Source organism: Blennius ocellaris (genome assembly GCF_963422515.1).
Source record: "Blennius ocellaris genome assembly, chromosome: 22".
NCBI classification, from domain to species: domain Eukaryota; kingdom Metazoa; phylum Chordata; class Actinopteri; order Blenniiformes; family Blenniidae; genus Blennius; species Blennius ocellaris.
In genome coordinates this window covers 1,170,140-1,186,636 of record NC_137671.1, presented here as the reverse complement: position 1 = coordinate 1,186,636, position 16,497 = coordinate 1,170,140, and the positions used below count along the sequence as shown (strand labels likewise).

Here is a 16,497-nt window from a genome sequence, read left to right as displayed (position 1 = left end):
CAAAAATTATGATTTTTGGAAAGTGTGAAATAAGTAATCAGGCTAAAGTACAGATAGCGGGTGTCGAGATGGAAATAGTGAATCAAAACAATTTTTTAGGAGTGCTGATTGATTCACAGGTCGCAAGCAGCCACACCCAAAAAAAAAAATGTCTCAGTGAGAATAAAAGTTTATTTGCATTGTGATTTAGTGTCAAACATTTTGATTAAACGGCTCAGGGGTAATGAAAAAATCAAAGTAAGAGTTTATTGAAAACTCTGAATTACCGAACCAAACAAAAAGAGCAAAATAAAACAAAGTCTTTCCTTCCTGTCTCACAGAACCACGAGAAAACAGTTGATTAACACCTCCCTCCACTCCCCCGTAAAGAATTCTGTACCTGTTCTGTACATGTTGAGACGGTTGCTTATCGCGCCAATTTCACCTCAAGCTCTTCCACGTGGACGGAGCCGGTTTTGCCCTGAACGACGTCTGTATTACTTCTACACTTTAAGCAGTCTCGAGGCCAGTACTTCAACACTTCTTTTCGAGGCAAAAAAGCATCTTCTGTAATAAATAAGTTCAATGCGTGAACAAATGTATTTAAAAATAAATCCTGAAATCCTGTGTTTTGCACACGTTTGCCATGATTTCCTGTGGATTTTATTTACTTAAGATTTACTGAACACGGCCAAGTCTACAAATAGTACAGAAACTTTGTAAAAACCTATAAAAAAAAACCCTCACAATTACATTTTTTTGTTGTTGTTTGTTTGTCACGAGAATATAACACATCTACCTTTTCTTCGAGGGGCATACATATGACAGAACAACGTCGATCATATTCCTGATGATGGGCCGGGGAGGGTGAAGGTCATGCTGGAGGTAGTGAGCCACCGTCATCTCCCAGGCGTCCACCAGATGAACATCCACTCCTTTGAACAGGGCCCTGAGAACCCTGTCCCGCTGCAGTGAAGGCCAGTCGCCACCAAGCAGCGCCAAAAAGGCCGTCGAAGAGTGTTTGAGGTTCGCCGTCCGGATGATCACTTTAGTGTCGGGAGCTCTGGCAAGGAGTCGAACGACTGCCTTCCGGATGCTCATCATCCGGCGGATGTAGTACCTGATGGGGAAGGTGGTGAAGTGTGCCCAGACACCGATGATGACCACTGTGGTCTTCCCTCCGGTTATTCCGTTGAGTTCATTGGCAACGTAGTGCAGCTCTGTAATTGGCGAGGGGACGATACGAAGAGGAAGGCCGTGGCAGCGGTACGTCACGAAGATGTTCTTGTCGTAGTCCAGGGCCACGTAAGGTCCCGACTGCTTCATGCGGTGCAGGTTGTACACCTTGAGATCTGAGAGCGTTCGAAAAGGAACGGGTCACGCTTCAGTTGGGCCGTTGAATTGAAAGTGTGTGACGTTATTTCAGGTGGGATTACCTGGGAGTTCCCCGAAGAGGAATTCAAACCACTGCCTGACTGTGGAGTCTCCATACATGTGGACCACCTTGTCCTTGAGACACTGGCTCATGGCAGAGGCGGTGTTGAACTGGTGAACTGTGGTGCCGCTCAGTGAAATCCACAGACCTTTGTAGTAGTACCCAGCGGGTCCGGGTATCCCCGCGACACTGTTCGCTGCAGGTTCACCTGTCAAAGGGTTGAATTATGGTTTCATTTGACGATGCAACCTTTTTTCAGATTGTTTCATCGGCACGTCAAATTCCGTCTTAAAGGAAAACTACCACATATTTCTATCGTTGCTTACATTGATTGAAATGCCGTCCGGGCTAAACGACCAATCGACCTGAGACCCAAGGAGCCCTGGTACCAAATCCCGGTTACCCGGTCGTTGCCATCGTGAGCATTGAAGTCACCCAGTAAGACTATGGAGTCTCTATCCACTTCTCCTGAACCCCGGAAGTACGACTGTCTGACCGATAACGACTGACTGAATTCTCAATAAGCAGAGAAAAGGAGCCTCATTGCTTCCTTTAGAACCTCCTTTAGCCGACGGTAGCACTGGTGCATCCTTTACCAAAGGAGACCAGCTCATGCTGCCCCACAATTCCTTGCAGCGACAACATTTAAAGGGCCGGCTCATCCGAGTGTTTACGGAAAATGACGATGGCCGAAAAAGGACCATGTTAGCAAACAATCTGCTGGAACAACTTGAAATCATCTAAAACCCAAGTGTGCTTTTTACAGTCCATTTTCAGAAACTTGTAGTTCTCTCCCCCGCCACAGGAGGCGTCACGAGGCCACATTTTTCTAAAAAATAAGCTCAAAATCCTCTAAACCGACGTTCTGACTGATCCCGATTGATTGCTGCTGTAAGTTTTCATTTTGTTTTCACGCGTGTGCACATGCAAGAAACTCACCTCAGATTGTGATCAGAGCTTATTGGTGGGAGTAAAAAAAAAAAGTTTTTAATTGGAATTTACCTTTGGTTTTTGGAAACACAGTGACGTGATCAAGTCCCGAAGCCGGAATAGGAACTTTCATGGTGAAACCGCTGGAGCAAAGCAAAGTTGTTAAAATTGTAGCGACATAAAAAAAAAAAAAAAGTATTCTGAAAACATTTTTGCAAGTTACAGCTGAGATCAACCGTGAAGTGTGTGCTTTCAGGAAAAACCGGCCCACCCAGGTCGTTTGTTTTTTTTGCTTGTCTCTTCAACTTTTAGTCAGTCGTTCGTTCAGTTCAAGTCAAGAGTCAATGACGTGCCACCACTCACTTCTTAAAGAGTACGTGCTCCTCGGCCTTTGGGCTTTTTTGGTACACGCTGTGGTGTCGGATCCTGGTGTCGCAGCTCAGATTCTGCGGCTTGTAGCAGAACCACAGCTCGCCGGTACCGAGGTCGGTGTAGTTGCACAGCGGCTGCCGGCTCGGCGGTAAGCACACGCTGCACATGGTCGTCTGAGTGAGAGAGCCTGAGTGGAAGGTGCTGTAAAAGTCCACCGCATCCGGCATTTCACTGGCAAACCTGTGCAGGAATGGGATCGCCTCGCTGGGGTGTACCAGCGTCACCTGTCGGAGCAAAGAACCAAGGACGATAGTCACAGATCACGGTATAGGGTAAGGGTTAGGGGTAGGGTGAGGGTTGGGGTTAGGGTTGTGGTTAGGGTTGGGGTTAGGGTTAGGGGTAGGGTTGGGGTTAGGGTTAGGGTTGGGGTTAAGGTTAGGGTTGGAGTTAGTGGTTGGGTTGGGGTTAGTGGTAGGGTTAGGGTTGGGATTAATGGTAGGGTTAGGGTTGGGGTTAATGGTAAGGTTAGGGTTGGGGTTAGGGTTGTGGTTAGGGTTGGGGTTAGGGTTAGGGGTAGGGTTGGGATTAAGGTTAGGGTTGGAGTTAGTGGTAGGGTTGGGGTTAGTGGTAGGGTTAGGGTTGGGGTTAATGGTAAGGTTAGGGTTAGGGTTAGGGTTGGGTTAGGGTTGTGGTTAGGGTTGGGGTTAGTGGTAGGGTTAGGGTTAGGGTTGGGGTTAGGGTTAGGGTTAGGGTTGGGGTTAGGGTTAGGGTTGGGGTTAGTGGTAGGGTTAGGGTTGGGGTTAGGCTTAGGGTTAGCCACCCCTCCGTCGGAAGACGGCGGAAACTTTTTCACTTTAAATATGAAATGCATTATTACTATTATTATTGTTATTATTATTATTATTATTATTGTTATTATTCTGCTTCATTGTCGACGTGTGACCGGCGGCGCATATCAGCGCCAGAGGATCCGGCCCCGCCAGAATAAAAGCTGTGCTCTCTTATTCTCCTCATTCTCCTCCTTCCTTCCTCCTCGTGTCGTCTAGATTTTGGCGGCTCGTGTTTAACAACCACTTGAAAATCGATCTTCACGGGCTGACCTGCGTTGCCAGATATGGCGGGTATCCCCCTCTGCCTCTAACCTAAATGCACCACAGTTGTGGTTCAAACGAAGCCATACCACCGCGCCGACGATCCCTACGGTATTCAAACAAGTGTCAGCTGTCGGGAAGGCAAAGAGAACGGACGATTGACGGAACTCGTTACCGCCACATATGAGTTTCCTTCCCAGAGCAAGGGGAACAGGGCGGAGTAGGTGCCGTCCAGGTGATCCACCACTCGGCCCGCCACGCCGGCTTCCAGCGTCCGGTTGTGCAGCCGCGCCAGAAGGAAATCTCCACCACGGTTCTTGGGGCGACCCTGAAAGTTGTACATGGTGATCGTGACCTCCAGCTGGTCCCCGACGCGCCACGGTCCACCGCCGCTCCTCGGCCGGATGGCGAAGTGGCTCCGGGCCGCATTGCTGGTTGCGTTCAGGGAAACGGGAGGCGGGACCGCTGGGACGTCCGGCCAAGCGATGGACTCCAGCAGGAGGTCTTCCTCGTCGCTCTCCTCGGGGGACAGGGGTCGTAAGGTGCAGGAGCGTCGGTTCATCCGCAGATTGATGGAGACTCGGACGTCCTTCATTTGGGGCTTCGGTGATTTCGGAATCTGGCAGAACCAAAGTATGTTTGTTTGTTTTTTCCTCTCATTGACTGAATATCTTTCCTTCACTGCTTGATTCAGACGCCTTCTCCCCGTGACGTCTCCGAGTTCTCACCTCCAGGAAGTCCGTGAAGAAGAAGGTGACGACAAACAGACCGAAGAACAGAAGGACGATGCCAAACTTCAACAATCCTGCTCTTTTCATGATGGATCTCAATTTCCTGGTTTATCTGAGAAAAAAAAACAAAAGCACATTTTTTTTACAAGGGAAAAACTGAGACGTACAACAAGAAGATGAGAAATAAAAATCCAAACATGTTTGGGGGGGAAATTAATTAGACCGATTCCAGGATCAGTTCCTTGTGCAGAACGACGTCTTTATTATAGTGAAGGGAAACCACACACACACACACACACACACACACACGCACACGCACACGCACACGCACACGCACACGCACACACACACACACGCACACACACGCACACACACACACAGTCCTCCTCAGAAGAGAAACTTGTTCAGTTCATCCACCGAACATAAAAACAAGTACGGGCCGAGTACATAATTCAAAGCACTTAAAACATAGGTGTGTTAACGTCGGTCACATTTTTCGATTGTTATCTCTTCTTCTGTTTCCTTGTTTTGTTTGGGTTTTTCTTTTCTCTCTTTTCCACAGCCATTCTCTGGGCCCCGTTTCTTTTAATCACACGTTTGGAACTAGCCTTTCATTCGCTCCACTTCATAATTACCACCATTTTACATTTTCACATCCCTTGCAGGTTCATTTGATCATTTTCCAGTTTGCACAACTCTTTACTCTAATGACAGTGTTGGACCGTTCACTACAATGTCACAGTGCAGGACACTGGCAACAGAGAGTGAACACCTGTATGGACTGGTGAGGTGAAACGGGACGCTTCTTTTATTTACTTATTAGCTCTTCAAACAGACGCGCCTATTGCCAGGACTCTGCCTTGTGCTTGAATTGATCTTTGAGACGAGTGGCGAGGGCGAGGGCGAGGGCGAGGGCGAGGGCGAGGCACCGGATTTGTGGTCGCGCTCGAATCTTCTGCTTTATTTCAGCCGGACGGAGCAAAACAAAACAATACCTGTCGTCCACAACGCACAACGCATTGAAACAGAAACACTCTGACCTGAACAATCATAAATCCTGAATATATACATACGTATATATATATATATATATATATATATATATATATATATATATATATATATATATATATATATATATATATATATACATAGTTATATGACATCACAAAACAACCTAGACTGACACTCATTTACACAATTACTGTATATATATATATATATATATATATATATATATATATATATATATATATATATATATATATATATATATATATATATATATATATATATATATATATATATATATATATATACATAGTTATATGACATCACAAAACAACCTAGACTGACACTCATTTACACAATTACTGTACATAAATAAGGAAAAAATCTGTGTTTAATCTCTGTTTTCAACCTGGTGTTTCCCGGACGCGGCGAAGCTGCTCACCTTGCTGCTGAACATAAACCAGGACGAAGGTAAAGTCTACGGCGTTACGGCGTCCTGAGAGGGACAAACCTGACACAGTGCATTGTGCTCTTTTGAAACAACCAGTGCAAGAGTGACGCCTACTTAATAGCTGCCTTACATAAACATGTTAACAAAAATCAACTCCTTTAACAGGTGCCGGCGTCAAAAACGGCATATTTTGAGAGTTTTTTTAGATTAACAATAAAGATATGGACATTTAAATGACACCGTTGCATGTAAAATATCAATGTTTTAAACAGTTTAAAACTTCTTATATCACTTGGTTATGTGAATATTTATTATTCACTGAACTCTAATAGTCTAATTATATATATATATATATATATATATATATATATGCCATTTATACTTTATATATATACTATTTATACTCTCTCTCTATATATATATATATATCTTCTTATGTCACTTGGTAAATGGCAGCATTACTACTGCAGATGTGAAGATGAAACAAAGTGAACTTGACTTGTATTTTTTTCAAATATTGCCACATGTAGGAGTGTCTTTGAGCATTTCACCATAAAGTACTGTTTTAATTTTATTTACAAGAATATATATTTATATATATATACACACACATTTAATAAAATGCCAAACCTGAAGTGGCGCCAGTGAAAGAAACACAGAATGTTCTAGATCTATGTGGAGAAAGGAAGCACAGTGTTCTTACCTCGGCTGGACTTTGTGGGAAACAAAGTGAGGAAGTCCCGCAGAAACAATTTGTTTAAACCTTCAGGCCAAAGGAGGGAAACGTAGCGGCGGCGCTCCCAAGCAGCTCCTCCCTGGTCCGGGGAAACCAGGAACCTCTATCAAGACCATCAGCAAGGTAAACATGGAACGTGTGCTAGGATGAGCCTTACAAGTCCATAACATGAATGTATTCTGATTTCGTCGATCTCTATTCAAACACTCCCAACATGAAATAGAAAACAAATAATAAAAACAAACATTGCAGTGAATACTTTTTTTTTTTTTTAAACGACAAAACAAGACAATCCTGTTGGGCTCCATTTTAATGAATGAAAATTAGTAGGAGGAAGTAAAAAAAACACCTGCCTGTTCCCTTTTAACCACTATTTGTTTCATCTCTATTCCAGGTGGTGACGCTGAAGGTTTTCACAGCGACAGCTTACCGTACCCGAGATCAGGGAATTTTAACGTTTTTGCTTGTAAAAGTAACTAGAGGGTTAGGGTTTAAATTTAATTAAATTAATTTAATCTCATCTCATCTCATCTCATCTCATCTCATCTCATCTCATCTCATCTCATCTCATCTCATCTCATCTCATCACATCACATCACATCACATCACATCACATCACATCACATCACATCACATCACATCACATCACATCTCATCTCATCTCATCTCATCTCATCTCATCTCATCTCATCTCATCTCATCTCATCTCATCTCATCTCATCTCATCACATCACATCACATCACATCACATCTCATCTCATCTCATCTCATCTCATCTCATCTCATCTCATCTCATCTCATCTCATCTCATCTCATCTCATCTCATCACATCACATCACATCACATCACATCACATCACATCACATCACATCACATCACATCACATCACATCTCATCTCATCTCATCTCATCTCATCTCATCTCATCTCATCTCATCTCATCTCATCTCATCTCATCTCATCTCATCTCATCTCATCTCATCTCATCTCATCTCATCTCATCTCATCTCATCTCATCTCATCTCATCTCATCTCATCTCATCTCATCTCATCTCATCTCATCACATCACATCACATCACATCACATCACATCGATCCTGGAACTGGACTCAGACGGACACACGGCGATGATGATGTCACTCGGCATCACGTCACCACACCGTTCCCTCCACCACCGGCTGAGTTCAACCTACCAGCTCATCCCTCGGTTCACTTGCCCAGACATTCACCCTCCTCACGGCTCGGTACTTCCAGACGTTCACCCTCCTCACGGCTCAGTCGTTCCACCCGGAGTGAAGTTTCCAGACGTTCACCCTCCTCACAGCTCGGTACTTCCAGACGTTCACCCTCCTCACGGCTCGGTACTTCCAGACGTTCACCCTCCTCACAGCTCGGTACTTCCAGACGTTCACCCTCCTCACAGCTCGGTACTTCCAGACGTTCACCCTCCTCACGGCTCGGTACTTCCAGACGTTCACCCTCCTCACAGCTCGGTACTTCCAGACGTTCACCCTCCTCACGGCTCCGTACTTCCAGACGTTCACCCTCCTCACGGCTCCGTACTTCCAGACGTTCACCCTCCTCACGGCTCAGTCGTTCCACCCGGAGTGAAGTTTCCAGACGTTCACCCTCCTCACAGCTCGGTACTTCCAGACGTTCACCCTCCTCACGGCTCGGTCGTTCCAGACGTTCACCCTCCTCACGGCTCGGTACTTCCAGACGTTCACCCTCCTCACGGCTCCGTACTTCCAGACGTTCACCCTCCTCACGGCTCGGTACTTCCAGACGTTCACCCTCCTCACGGCTCCGTACTTCCAGACGTTCACCCTCCTCACGGCTCGGTCCTTCCACCCGGAGTGAAGCTTCCACAAGTTTCTCCCATCAGACAACGTCCAGAGTGGCGGAATCGACGACTTCCAGGTTAAACATAAACCTCCTCTAACGTAATCATTCACTCAGTTGGGTTTTTTGGCTTTTTTTGACTTAATTTGTTTGCGAACAAACCAAAGTTCAGGGCGACTTTATTTGTACAAATGGGGAGCTTTACTTTGCGGACCGTGACGGAACCAACAGAAGGTACACAGTGACTCCGACCTGGTCATGTGACGAGGGAAACCCGGAACTCAGTGATCCTGAGGGAACGCCGGCTGGATCCATACGGGCCACGCGAGCGACGGACGCCACTCTGACTCCACTCAGCTTCATTTCGAAACAGAATAAAGGGACGACTTCCAGCCAATTCCCATTGGTGGGCTGGATTTGACCCTTTCTACCTGAAAGGCTCACAAAGAGTGGGAATCAATGGAGCGTTCTCCTCCACAGGTTCTCCACCAGGGGGTGCTGTCGCAACTTTTATTTATTCCTTTACGCAAATATAACACCGAACAATCCTGGGTCTTTTTTTTATTTATTTATCTTATTTACTGTCTTTTATTGAGTCTGTTTTATCGCTTCGCTTGTTGGCCCGGTTCGGTCAGACCTCTTTACAAGAGAGAAAAAACCAAAACAAATAGTAAAATTTTTTGATTTAATATCCCTCCCTCCCTCCTTTCCTCCTCTCTGGTCTCTTCCAGGCTCAATCTTTCATCAAGGCTCATAAAACGCAGACTATAACTTCAAAACACTGTAAAAACTTGATATTTAAGAGGAAACAAGCCGATATAAACACAACAGATCGAGATCTGCACAACTTGTGATGTCACACATAGGCTCCGCCCACGAAGAAGAAGGATTCCCCCGACTTCCTAGGCTGGAGATTCAAAATTCAAATAACTTTGTTATGCGACAACAGAGTCGGAGGAACCTTACAAGTAGAACCACAACTATCGTTTACATTTCACGAGGACTTTAATTTCTCTGAAGCCTCTTTATTGGCCCGACTCCTTGTTTCTTCAAGCGACATATTTAAAAGTGCCCCCCGGGTGATTTAAGGCCAAAGGCAGCGAGCTGCGCTCAGCCGATCCCCGGCTCGTCCTGCTGACGAGGGGCAGCGCCGCCACTTATTGTCTGACAGATCTGGGATATTTCCCCGGAGCCTGAGGGGGGGGGCTTCCTCCGGCAGGCGTGCCGCTTTGTTATATAACCGCGGCACGTGGGTCCGGCCTGCAGGAGGACCGGGGAACTGCAAGGACTGTTTCCAGCAACTGCATTTTTAGGATTTGAGCCGAACGAACAAAAAAACACCGGAGAGAGAGAGAATAAAACCACTGGATTGGAAACGCCGCTTTCGCCACGTTTGGAGAAACTGGAAACCCTTTTTGAAAATGCCACGATCCCCATCGCCATGGCAACGGAACTTTTTGAAAGCGCTGCAACACAACACTTGTAAATTATTACCCGGAATGTTGAGAAACTAATCTGCACTTGTCTTTTCTCTCACTCCTCTGATACGGAGGATTATTGTTTCCTGGATTTTCACGTCTTACTAATATGAGAATCTCTCAGGGGATTCTTGTCGGTTCATTTCTCTCCTCGGTCTTTCGTGGACCGGATCTGTAAAATATATTGAATTTGATGTGCCAGTTGAAGAAAATGTCTATATTTGCACAAAACCACAGAAAATAACTGTAATCTTAACACACAATCATTTTTTAATGAACTATTATTTTGCAAAACTCTAAAAAAAAACAACCTCTATGGCTGTTTCATTGTGGGAGTTTTTCCAAATTCACCCTGACAGCGTCGTCGTTCATTTTCCTTTTTAATTGGTTTAAAAAACGAAAATCAATGTTTGAGTTTCCTGGGTGAGGCTTCAATCGGGAGTTTATTTGTCCTCTCACGCTCCATCTTTTCTTCCGGGGCCATACAGCTGCTCTCGGGGAAGTGGAAGCGGCACCGGGACCTCCCCGCCGGAGCAGCAACGCCCGCAGCCGCCGTGCGTAAAAGCCCGCAAGCGCCGCCGCCGCGGCACGGGACCGGGAGGATCTGCCGGGGGGCGAGGTGGGGGGGGGGGGGCGGGGTTTGGATGTCCTTGTGACTACAAGTAGGTGGATCTACAGGACGCCGAGGCACCGGGGGGGGGGGGGGGAGTCGTATCTCCTCCGGCGCGCAGGAGCCGCGCGTAACGAGCGTCGCCGGCGATGCTGGATCGTGAAGCGGGAGCCGACGTGCGGCTGCTGCGCCAGATCGCCGCCGCGGGCATGAAGATCCAGGCCGGGGGCGAGCCCGTGGGGGGCTGCGGCAAGGCGGGAGGCAGCCAGGACGCCGGCCAGGTCGTGTGCCTGCAGCGTCAGGACGAGGCGACGCGGGTTCGCCCGGGAAGTCCGCGAAGTCCGCGGCGCGCCGCCGCCGCGCGCCTCTCCTCCGGGTCCGCAGGTAAAGTGGGTCTGTGCAGGTATCCAGCGCGGGGGGGGGGGCATGGTCCACCAGAACGTTCCAGAGAAAAATCAATATGTTTAAACGATTTCCCCCCGCGACACGCGCACGCCGGCGAGTTTTCGAGCGAACGCACGAACCGATCCCGAGCGCAGAGATCGTCGCTGCGTCGCCGCAGGTGAAGAAGTTTTTAAAAAGTCAACATTTGTCTCGGTTATTAATTCATGTGGTGATGCATTATAGATGTGGGAGGAAATCCACTCAGAAGATCGACCTGCTGACGCTTCGTCTCCAAACTGAAGCCTGCCGAATCTGCAGGCTGCAAGCTTTTTACACCGACGGAGGACGATCCGGGACGATCCGGGACGATCCGGGACGATCCGTGACCTTCGTGACCTTCCGCCGCTCTGTCGTTTCGCGTTTCACCTTTTTTTTTTTTAAATTAATTTAAAAGAGCAGAACGCAGCTCGTAACGTTCCCACAGTTTTGCGGCGCAATGACAAACCATTATGTTTGAATTTATGAAATTTCGTAGACGATAAACACTTTGATTACATTTTAAGGGCATTTATTGGATTTATTTATTTATGTATTTATTATTTATTTATGTATTTATTATTTATTTATTTTTATTAATTTCTTTATTTTTATTTTATTGCATTTATTGGCATTTATTGTTCATTTTTTAACTTTTTTTTTTTTTTGCAATTTTTTTTTTAGTCTCTTTATGTTTGGAATCTCAGGAATTTTTTTGGTTCTTTTACATCAATTGCAGAAAGTTTGTAAGTCTAAACTCTTCGGTCTGCTGCTTGTTTGTTTGCTTTTCCTTTGTTGTTGCATTTTATTTGTGTGTATCTGGTTGACCGAATTAACCATTCCTACTACTCAATATAATATATCTATATATATAAAGCTCAATAAATGTTAGAATGATCGTATATAAGTTATCCCACATATGCCATAAATTGCTCTTTGAGATTTGTGAACCAGGCTGTGCTGCAGTGCACAGCACGTGTTAGCAGAAGTAAGCTGACCGGAACTGATAACAGGGAGTCAACCGCACTGTGAAACTGCCGTCGCGGCAGACTCAACTGAACAGAAGATTCCAACAGCAGCTTACTGAGATGTTTCTTCTTCTATTATATGTTTGAACTGACCCTCGCCCATCTTGTTTCCTGTGCTTTGGTGAAGTGAACACACCCAGTTGCAAACCTACTAAAAGAGAGAACGGATGGCGAGAGTCTTCAGAGCGGGTTAGAGATTGTGCCTGAAACACGTCGCGACTATTGCAAACTTACCCTGGTTGTCTTGTTCTTTCTTTCACATTTAATAAATGTCTGTAGCCTAAACCTGACAATAAATCAAGAAGCTGTCACACTCGGGGTTTGTTTCCTTCCTCTAACACTGCAGGTTCAGACTTACCTCTCCTGTAAGGCCGCCGGTTCCAGGTTTAACACCTTGTTGTGCACATTTTCCCCAAAAAAACAAAAGAACAAATGAATTTGAACTGTAATCAAATTAATTAAATTAAATGTCTTTCCTCCGTCAGACCGAGAGCCGAGCAGCAGCAGCTACAACGTCTCTTCAGGAACCTTCTACAGCTGCGTCAGTCAGATCACCATCGGTGAGCCACCCCCCCCCCCCCCCCCCCCACATACCCCCCCACACCCCCCCCTTCAAAAAGTGACGACACAGCAGACTCGGGTGCTTAATGTTAAAATGAAAGGTGCAAATTGCTGCGTAGAAATGTCTTCTGCCCCGCTTTGAAAGGACAAACAAACTTTTATAGTGTATTTGTGTGTGTGTGTGTGTGTGTGTGTGTGTGTGTGTGTGTGTGTGTGTGTGTGTGTGTGTGTGTGTGTGTGTGTGTGTGCGTGTGTGTGTGTGTGTGGTTTCATTCGGAAAAACAAACGGCATCCTCCAGTGGCCAAACGTGAAAACTACACCGTTTTCAACGCTTTGCTGTATGAATGCAAAACTTTTCAGAAACGCCCCCAAAAAAAACGTAAAATATCGAATTTTTAAAAAATTGTCGTGAAGGAAAAGTTCATTTGACATTTGGCGGAATTAAGTTAAAGTTATGTAATTTAATACATTTTCGAACAACTGACGCTGCGACTTGATCGTGTGTCGTTTTTGTCAGTAATCGGATTTTCTCACAAGAAATTATCTTTTTTTTCTTCCAATTTTTAAAATAAAACAAAAAAACAGACGTGTCCAAACAAGTTTCTTTTCTTTTTGCTGTTCAAAAAAACTGGTGATCCTCTTCTTCTGCACCCACTAAAAAAAATAAAAACAAAACCTAATGAAATGCTGGGTGGGGGGGGGTTGGGGGTGTACGGGGGGGTTGGGGGGGGTTGGGGGGGGGGGCAGAAGATCTATAGTGTGGAACATCACAGAGCGTCGGTCTGCTGCTGTGATTTAAAAGCCTTTTGTCCGAGAGGAAAATACAAGTCAGCACCGCTTCCTGAACCTTCCCATCGATTCTCCTCCGCCATTAAATCCGCCGGACGATTGGATCTTCGACTGGACGAACGAAGAACGCCATGAATATTTCATCATATTTCATCAGAACTTTTTGGAAAATGGGGGCGGAAATAACGGCAACTGCGCCACGACTGGAGTTAAAAAAAAAACAAAAAAACACTTGAATTTGCAAAATCTGATTAGTTTTTGAGCCACAAATTCTGTAAGTTCATGAAATAGATTTTTGCTGCACATGATATTGAAAAAGACGTATAAAGTTGTAACAGGAGGAATTTCACTGCAGGGATTCGGCGTATTTTCATCAATTCCCGGGAATCTGTGTTTTATTGTGGAGAGACAGAAAAACTCTGGAGCCACTTCTGGAAAGTTTTGATTTAAGGTCTGGAAAAAATGTCTCCTTTCCTTAACTCCTTTAGGAAGCCTACTAACTCTAGGAGGTGGACTGTTAGGAGGTAGGAGGGACTGTTAGGAGGTAGGAGGGACCGTTAGTAGACAGGAGGGACTGTTAGGAGACAGGAGGGACTGTTAGGAGACAGGAGGGACTCTGAGGAGACAGGAGGGACTGTTAGAAGATAGGAGGGACTATTAGGAGATAGGAGGGACTGTTAGGAGACAGGAGGGACTGTTAGGAGACAGGAGGGACTCTGAGGAGACAGGAGGGACTGTTAGAAGATAGGAGGGACTATTAGGAGATAGGAGGGACTGTTAGAAGATAGGAGGGACTGTTAGAAGATAGGAGGGACTGTTAGAAGATAGGAGGGTCTGTTAGGAGACAGGAGGGACTGTTAGGAGGGACTATTAGGAGACAGGAGGGACTGTTAGGAGATAGGAGGGACTGTTAGGAGACAGGAGGGACTGTTAGGAGACAGGAGGGACTGTTAGGAGGGACTGTTAGGAGACAGGAAGGACTGTTAGGAGACAGGAGTCCCTCCTGTTAGGAGACAGGAGGGACTGATAGGAGGGACTGTTAGGAGATAGGAGGGACTGTTAGGAGACAGGAGGGACTGATATGAGGGACTGTTAGGAGACAGGAGGGACTGTTAGGAGACAGGAGGGACTGATAGGAGGGACTGTTAGGAGATAGGAGGGACTGTTAGGAGACAGGAGGGACTGATATGAGGGACTGTTAGGAGACAGGAGGGACTCTGAGGAGACAGGAGGGACTGTTTGAAGATAGGAGGGACTATTAGGAGATAGGAGGGACTGTTAGGAGACAGGAGGGACTGTTAGGAGATAGGAAGGACTGTTAGGAGACAGGAGTCCCTCCTGTTAGGAGACAGGAGGGACTGATAGGAGGGACTGTTAGGAGATAGGAGGGACTGTTAGGAGACAGGAGGGACTGATATGAGGGACTGTTAGGAGACAGGAGGGACTGTTAGGAGACAGGAGGGACTGATATGAGGGACTGTTAGGAGACAGGAGGGACTATTGGGACGCACCCTTTGACACTCACCATGCTAACTCTGCACCACCATGTCTCCTTCGTTCAAACTCGCTGCGGTGGATTCATAAAACACACAGAGGACTTATTTGCGGCGACTGACTGAGGATTGAGCCGATTTCAAACAATAAAACTAAAACGTAGCGAAAAATAAAATTCTCTTGCAAAGTTTTCCGGGGATGATTGAGGACAAAACTCTCGTGGTTTTTTTTTTCTTGACACTCTTGCCTCCAGGTGGTTTTCCCGGCGGCAGCGCTCGGCCCAGATTCCTGCACCTGCCGGCGGCTCTCTCTCTGGGCCTCGCCCTCCCGGAGCCACACCGACACTTTTCTCTTTCTCTTTCTCTTTTCTTTTTTTTTTCCTGATGACTGCGACATAGATATTGCTTAGAACACACTATGTCCCGCGCGTCGAGGGTTTTGGAGGTCGTTCGGATACATGCCAGGTGTAGATTACTGCAGCGCCTCCCTCCATCCCTCCATCCCGCCATCCCTCCATCCCTCCTTTCGTTTCAGGTGACTTTTTATTGCAGGAGGAGGAGGAGGAGGTTGATAATTTAGTTTGAGGAGCAGAAGCTACCCTCGGGGGGGGGCTGTATTCTGTTCATCCTTTACAGTTTCTAGTTCAACTCTTAACGTCACGACTGATTTGTGATTTCTATTTCTTTTTATACACGGATTTCGGCGTGTCATTGAACGCATCACCAGCTTTCATCGGGCTGAACTCCTCACGTCAGACACCCCCGATAAAAGTCGTATCTAAAGATTATGTTGGGTTTAAATCTGCTTAAATCTTCCCGCCAACTTGTCAGATTTCGGCAACATGAGCGGAGAGAAACCCCGCTTGTGTTTTCTGGCCCTCGGGAGGGAAAAGGGGGAAAAAAAAACATGAAAAGAGGATTTTAGTGTCGCTTCTGCTGAATTTTTTTGAAAGTTTTACTCAATATAAAGTGTCAAACTTGGTTTACTGGGGGCTTAAAGTCCCAGTGAAATGTAAAACACTACATTGTTTAAAAACGATAGTTGTGGTTCTACTTGTAAGGTTCCTCCGACTCTGCCCCTCCACTGTTGTCGCATAACAAAGTTATTTGGATTTTGAATCTCCAGCCGACAAAATCGGGGGAATCCTTCTCCTTCGTGGGCGGAGCCTATGTGTGACATCACGAGTTGTGCAGATCTCGATCTGTTGTGTTTATATCGGCTTGTTTCCTCATAAATATCCAAGTTTTTATAGTGTTTTGAAGTTATAGTCGGAGTTTTATGAGTCTTGATGAAAGATTGAGCCTGGAAGAGACCAGAGAGGAGGAAAGGAGCACGGGCGGCTAGCGGCTAGTGGAAGCTGCTCGCTCACGCGGCTAGTAGACGATCAAGTAATACCTGGACTCGTCTTCGGTGATTCCACTGTCAGAAAAGCTCTTGGACGTGTTGGATCCAGGAAGCCGGTCGTTCTGCCAAAAGTCCGGAGCCTCAAAGCCTCAAAGGTGAAAAGTGGCGGCTGCTGAGGCGAGGAGACGAGGACGA

General features: G+C 46.1%; 2 protein-coding genes across 3 annotated transcripts in view; one reads left to right on the top strand and one right to left on the bottom strand.

Moving 5' to 3' along the window:
- Positions 1 to 157: 157 nt before the first annotated feature.
- Positions 158 to 16,418, bottom strand: LOC308146488 (NXPE family member 3-like). Of its 2 annotated transcripts, none has more exons than XM_080518353.1 (8): positions 16,354 to 16,418; positions 6,704 to 6,815; positions 4,536 to 4,650; positions 3,983 to 4,426; positions 2,708 to 3,000; positions 2,417 to 2,487; positions 1,416 to 1,622; positions 158 to 1,331 (listed from the first exon to the last, which is right to left on the bottom strand). In XM_080518353.1, the coding sequence occupies exons 3-8, from the start codon at positions 4,623 to 4,625 to the stop codon at positions 775 to 777; spliced, it is 1,662 nt and encodes a 553-aa protein (XP_080374479.1). In that variant the 5' UTR covers positions 4,626 to 4,650; positions 6,704 to 6,815; positions 16,354 to 16,418; the 3' UTR covers positions 158 to 774. The 2 variants fall into 2 exon arrangements, with proteins under 2 accessions (XP_080374479.1, XP_080374478.1); XM_080518352.1 differs by lacking the exon at positions 16,354 to 16,418 and adding an exon at positions 12,348 to 12,474 and having other exon boundaries at positions 6,704 to 6,839.
- The window catches only part of LOC308146483 (anoctamin-4-like), a gene marked incomplete at its 3' end in the record, with an annotated part of 38,331 nt that continues 32,615 nt past the window's right edge, over positions 10,782 to 16,497 (top strand). Inside the window, exons 1-2 of the mRNA XM_080518347.1 lie at positions 10,782 to 11,049; positions 12,599 to 12,673. Of these exons, the coding sequence (XP_080374473.1) occupies positions 10,815 to 11,049; positions 12,599 to 12,673 (310 nt within the window). The 5' untranslated portion in view covers positions 10,782 to 10,814. The remainder of the gene's footprint in view (positions 11,050 to 12,598; positions 12,674 to 16,497) is intronic.

What these genes read in the sequence shown, in the direction of transcription:
- LOC308146488 (XM_080518353.1), bottom strand. Translation starts at nt 4,625, where the DNA reads ATGAAAAGAGCAGGATTGTTGAAGTTTGGCATCGTCCTTCTGTTCTTC. An exon ending in AAGGAAACTCATATGTGGCG is followed by an intron (nt 3,001 to 3,982) that starts GTAACGAGTTCC and finishes TTGCTCCGACAG; the next exon opens with GTGACGCTGGTACACCCCAG. An exon ending in TGTGTTTCCAAAAACCAAAG is followed by an intron (nt 1,623 to 2,416) that starts GTAAATTCCAAT and finishes ACCCTTTGACAG; the next exon opens with GTGAACCTGCAGCGAACAGT.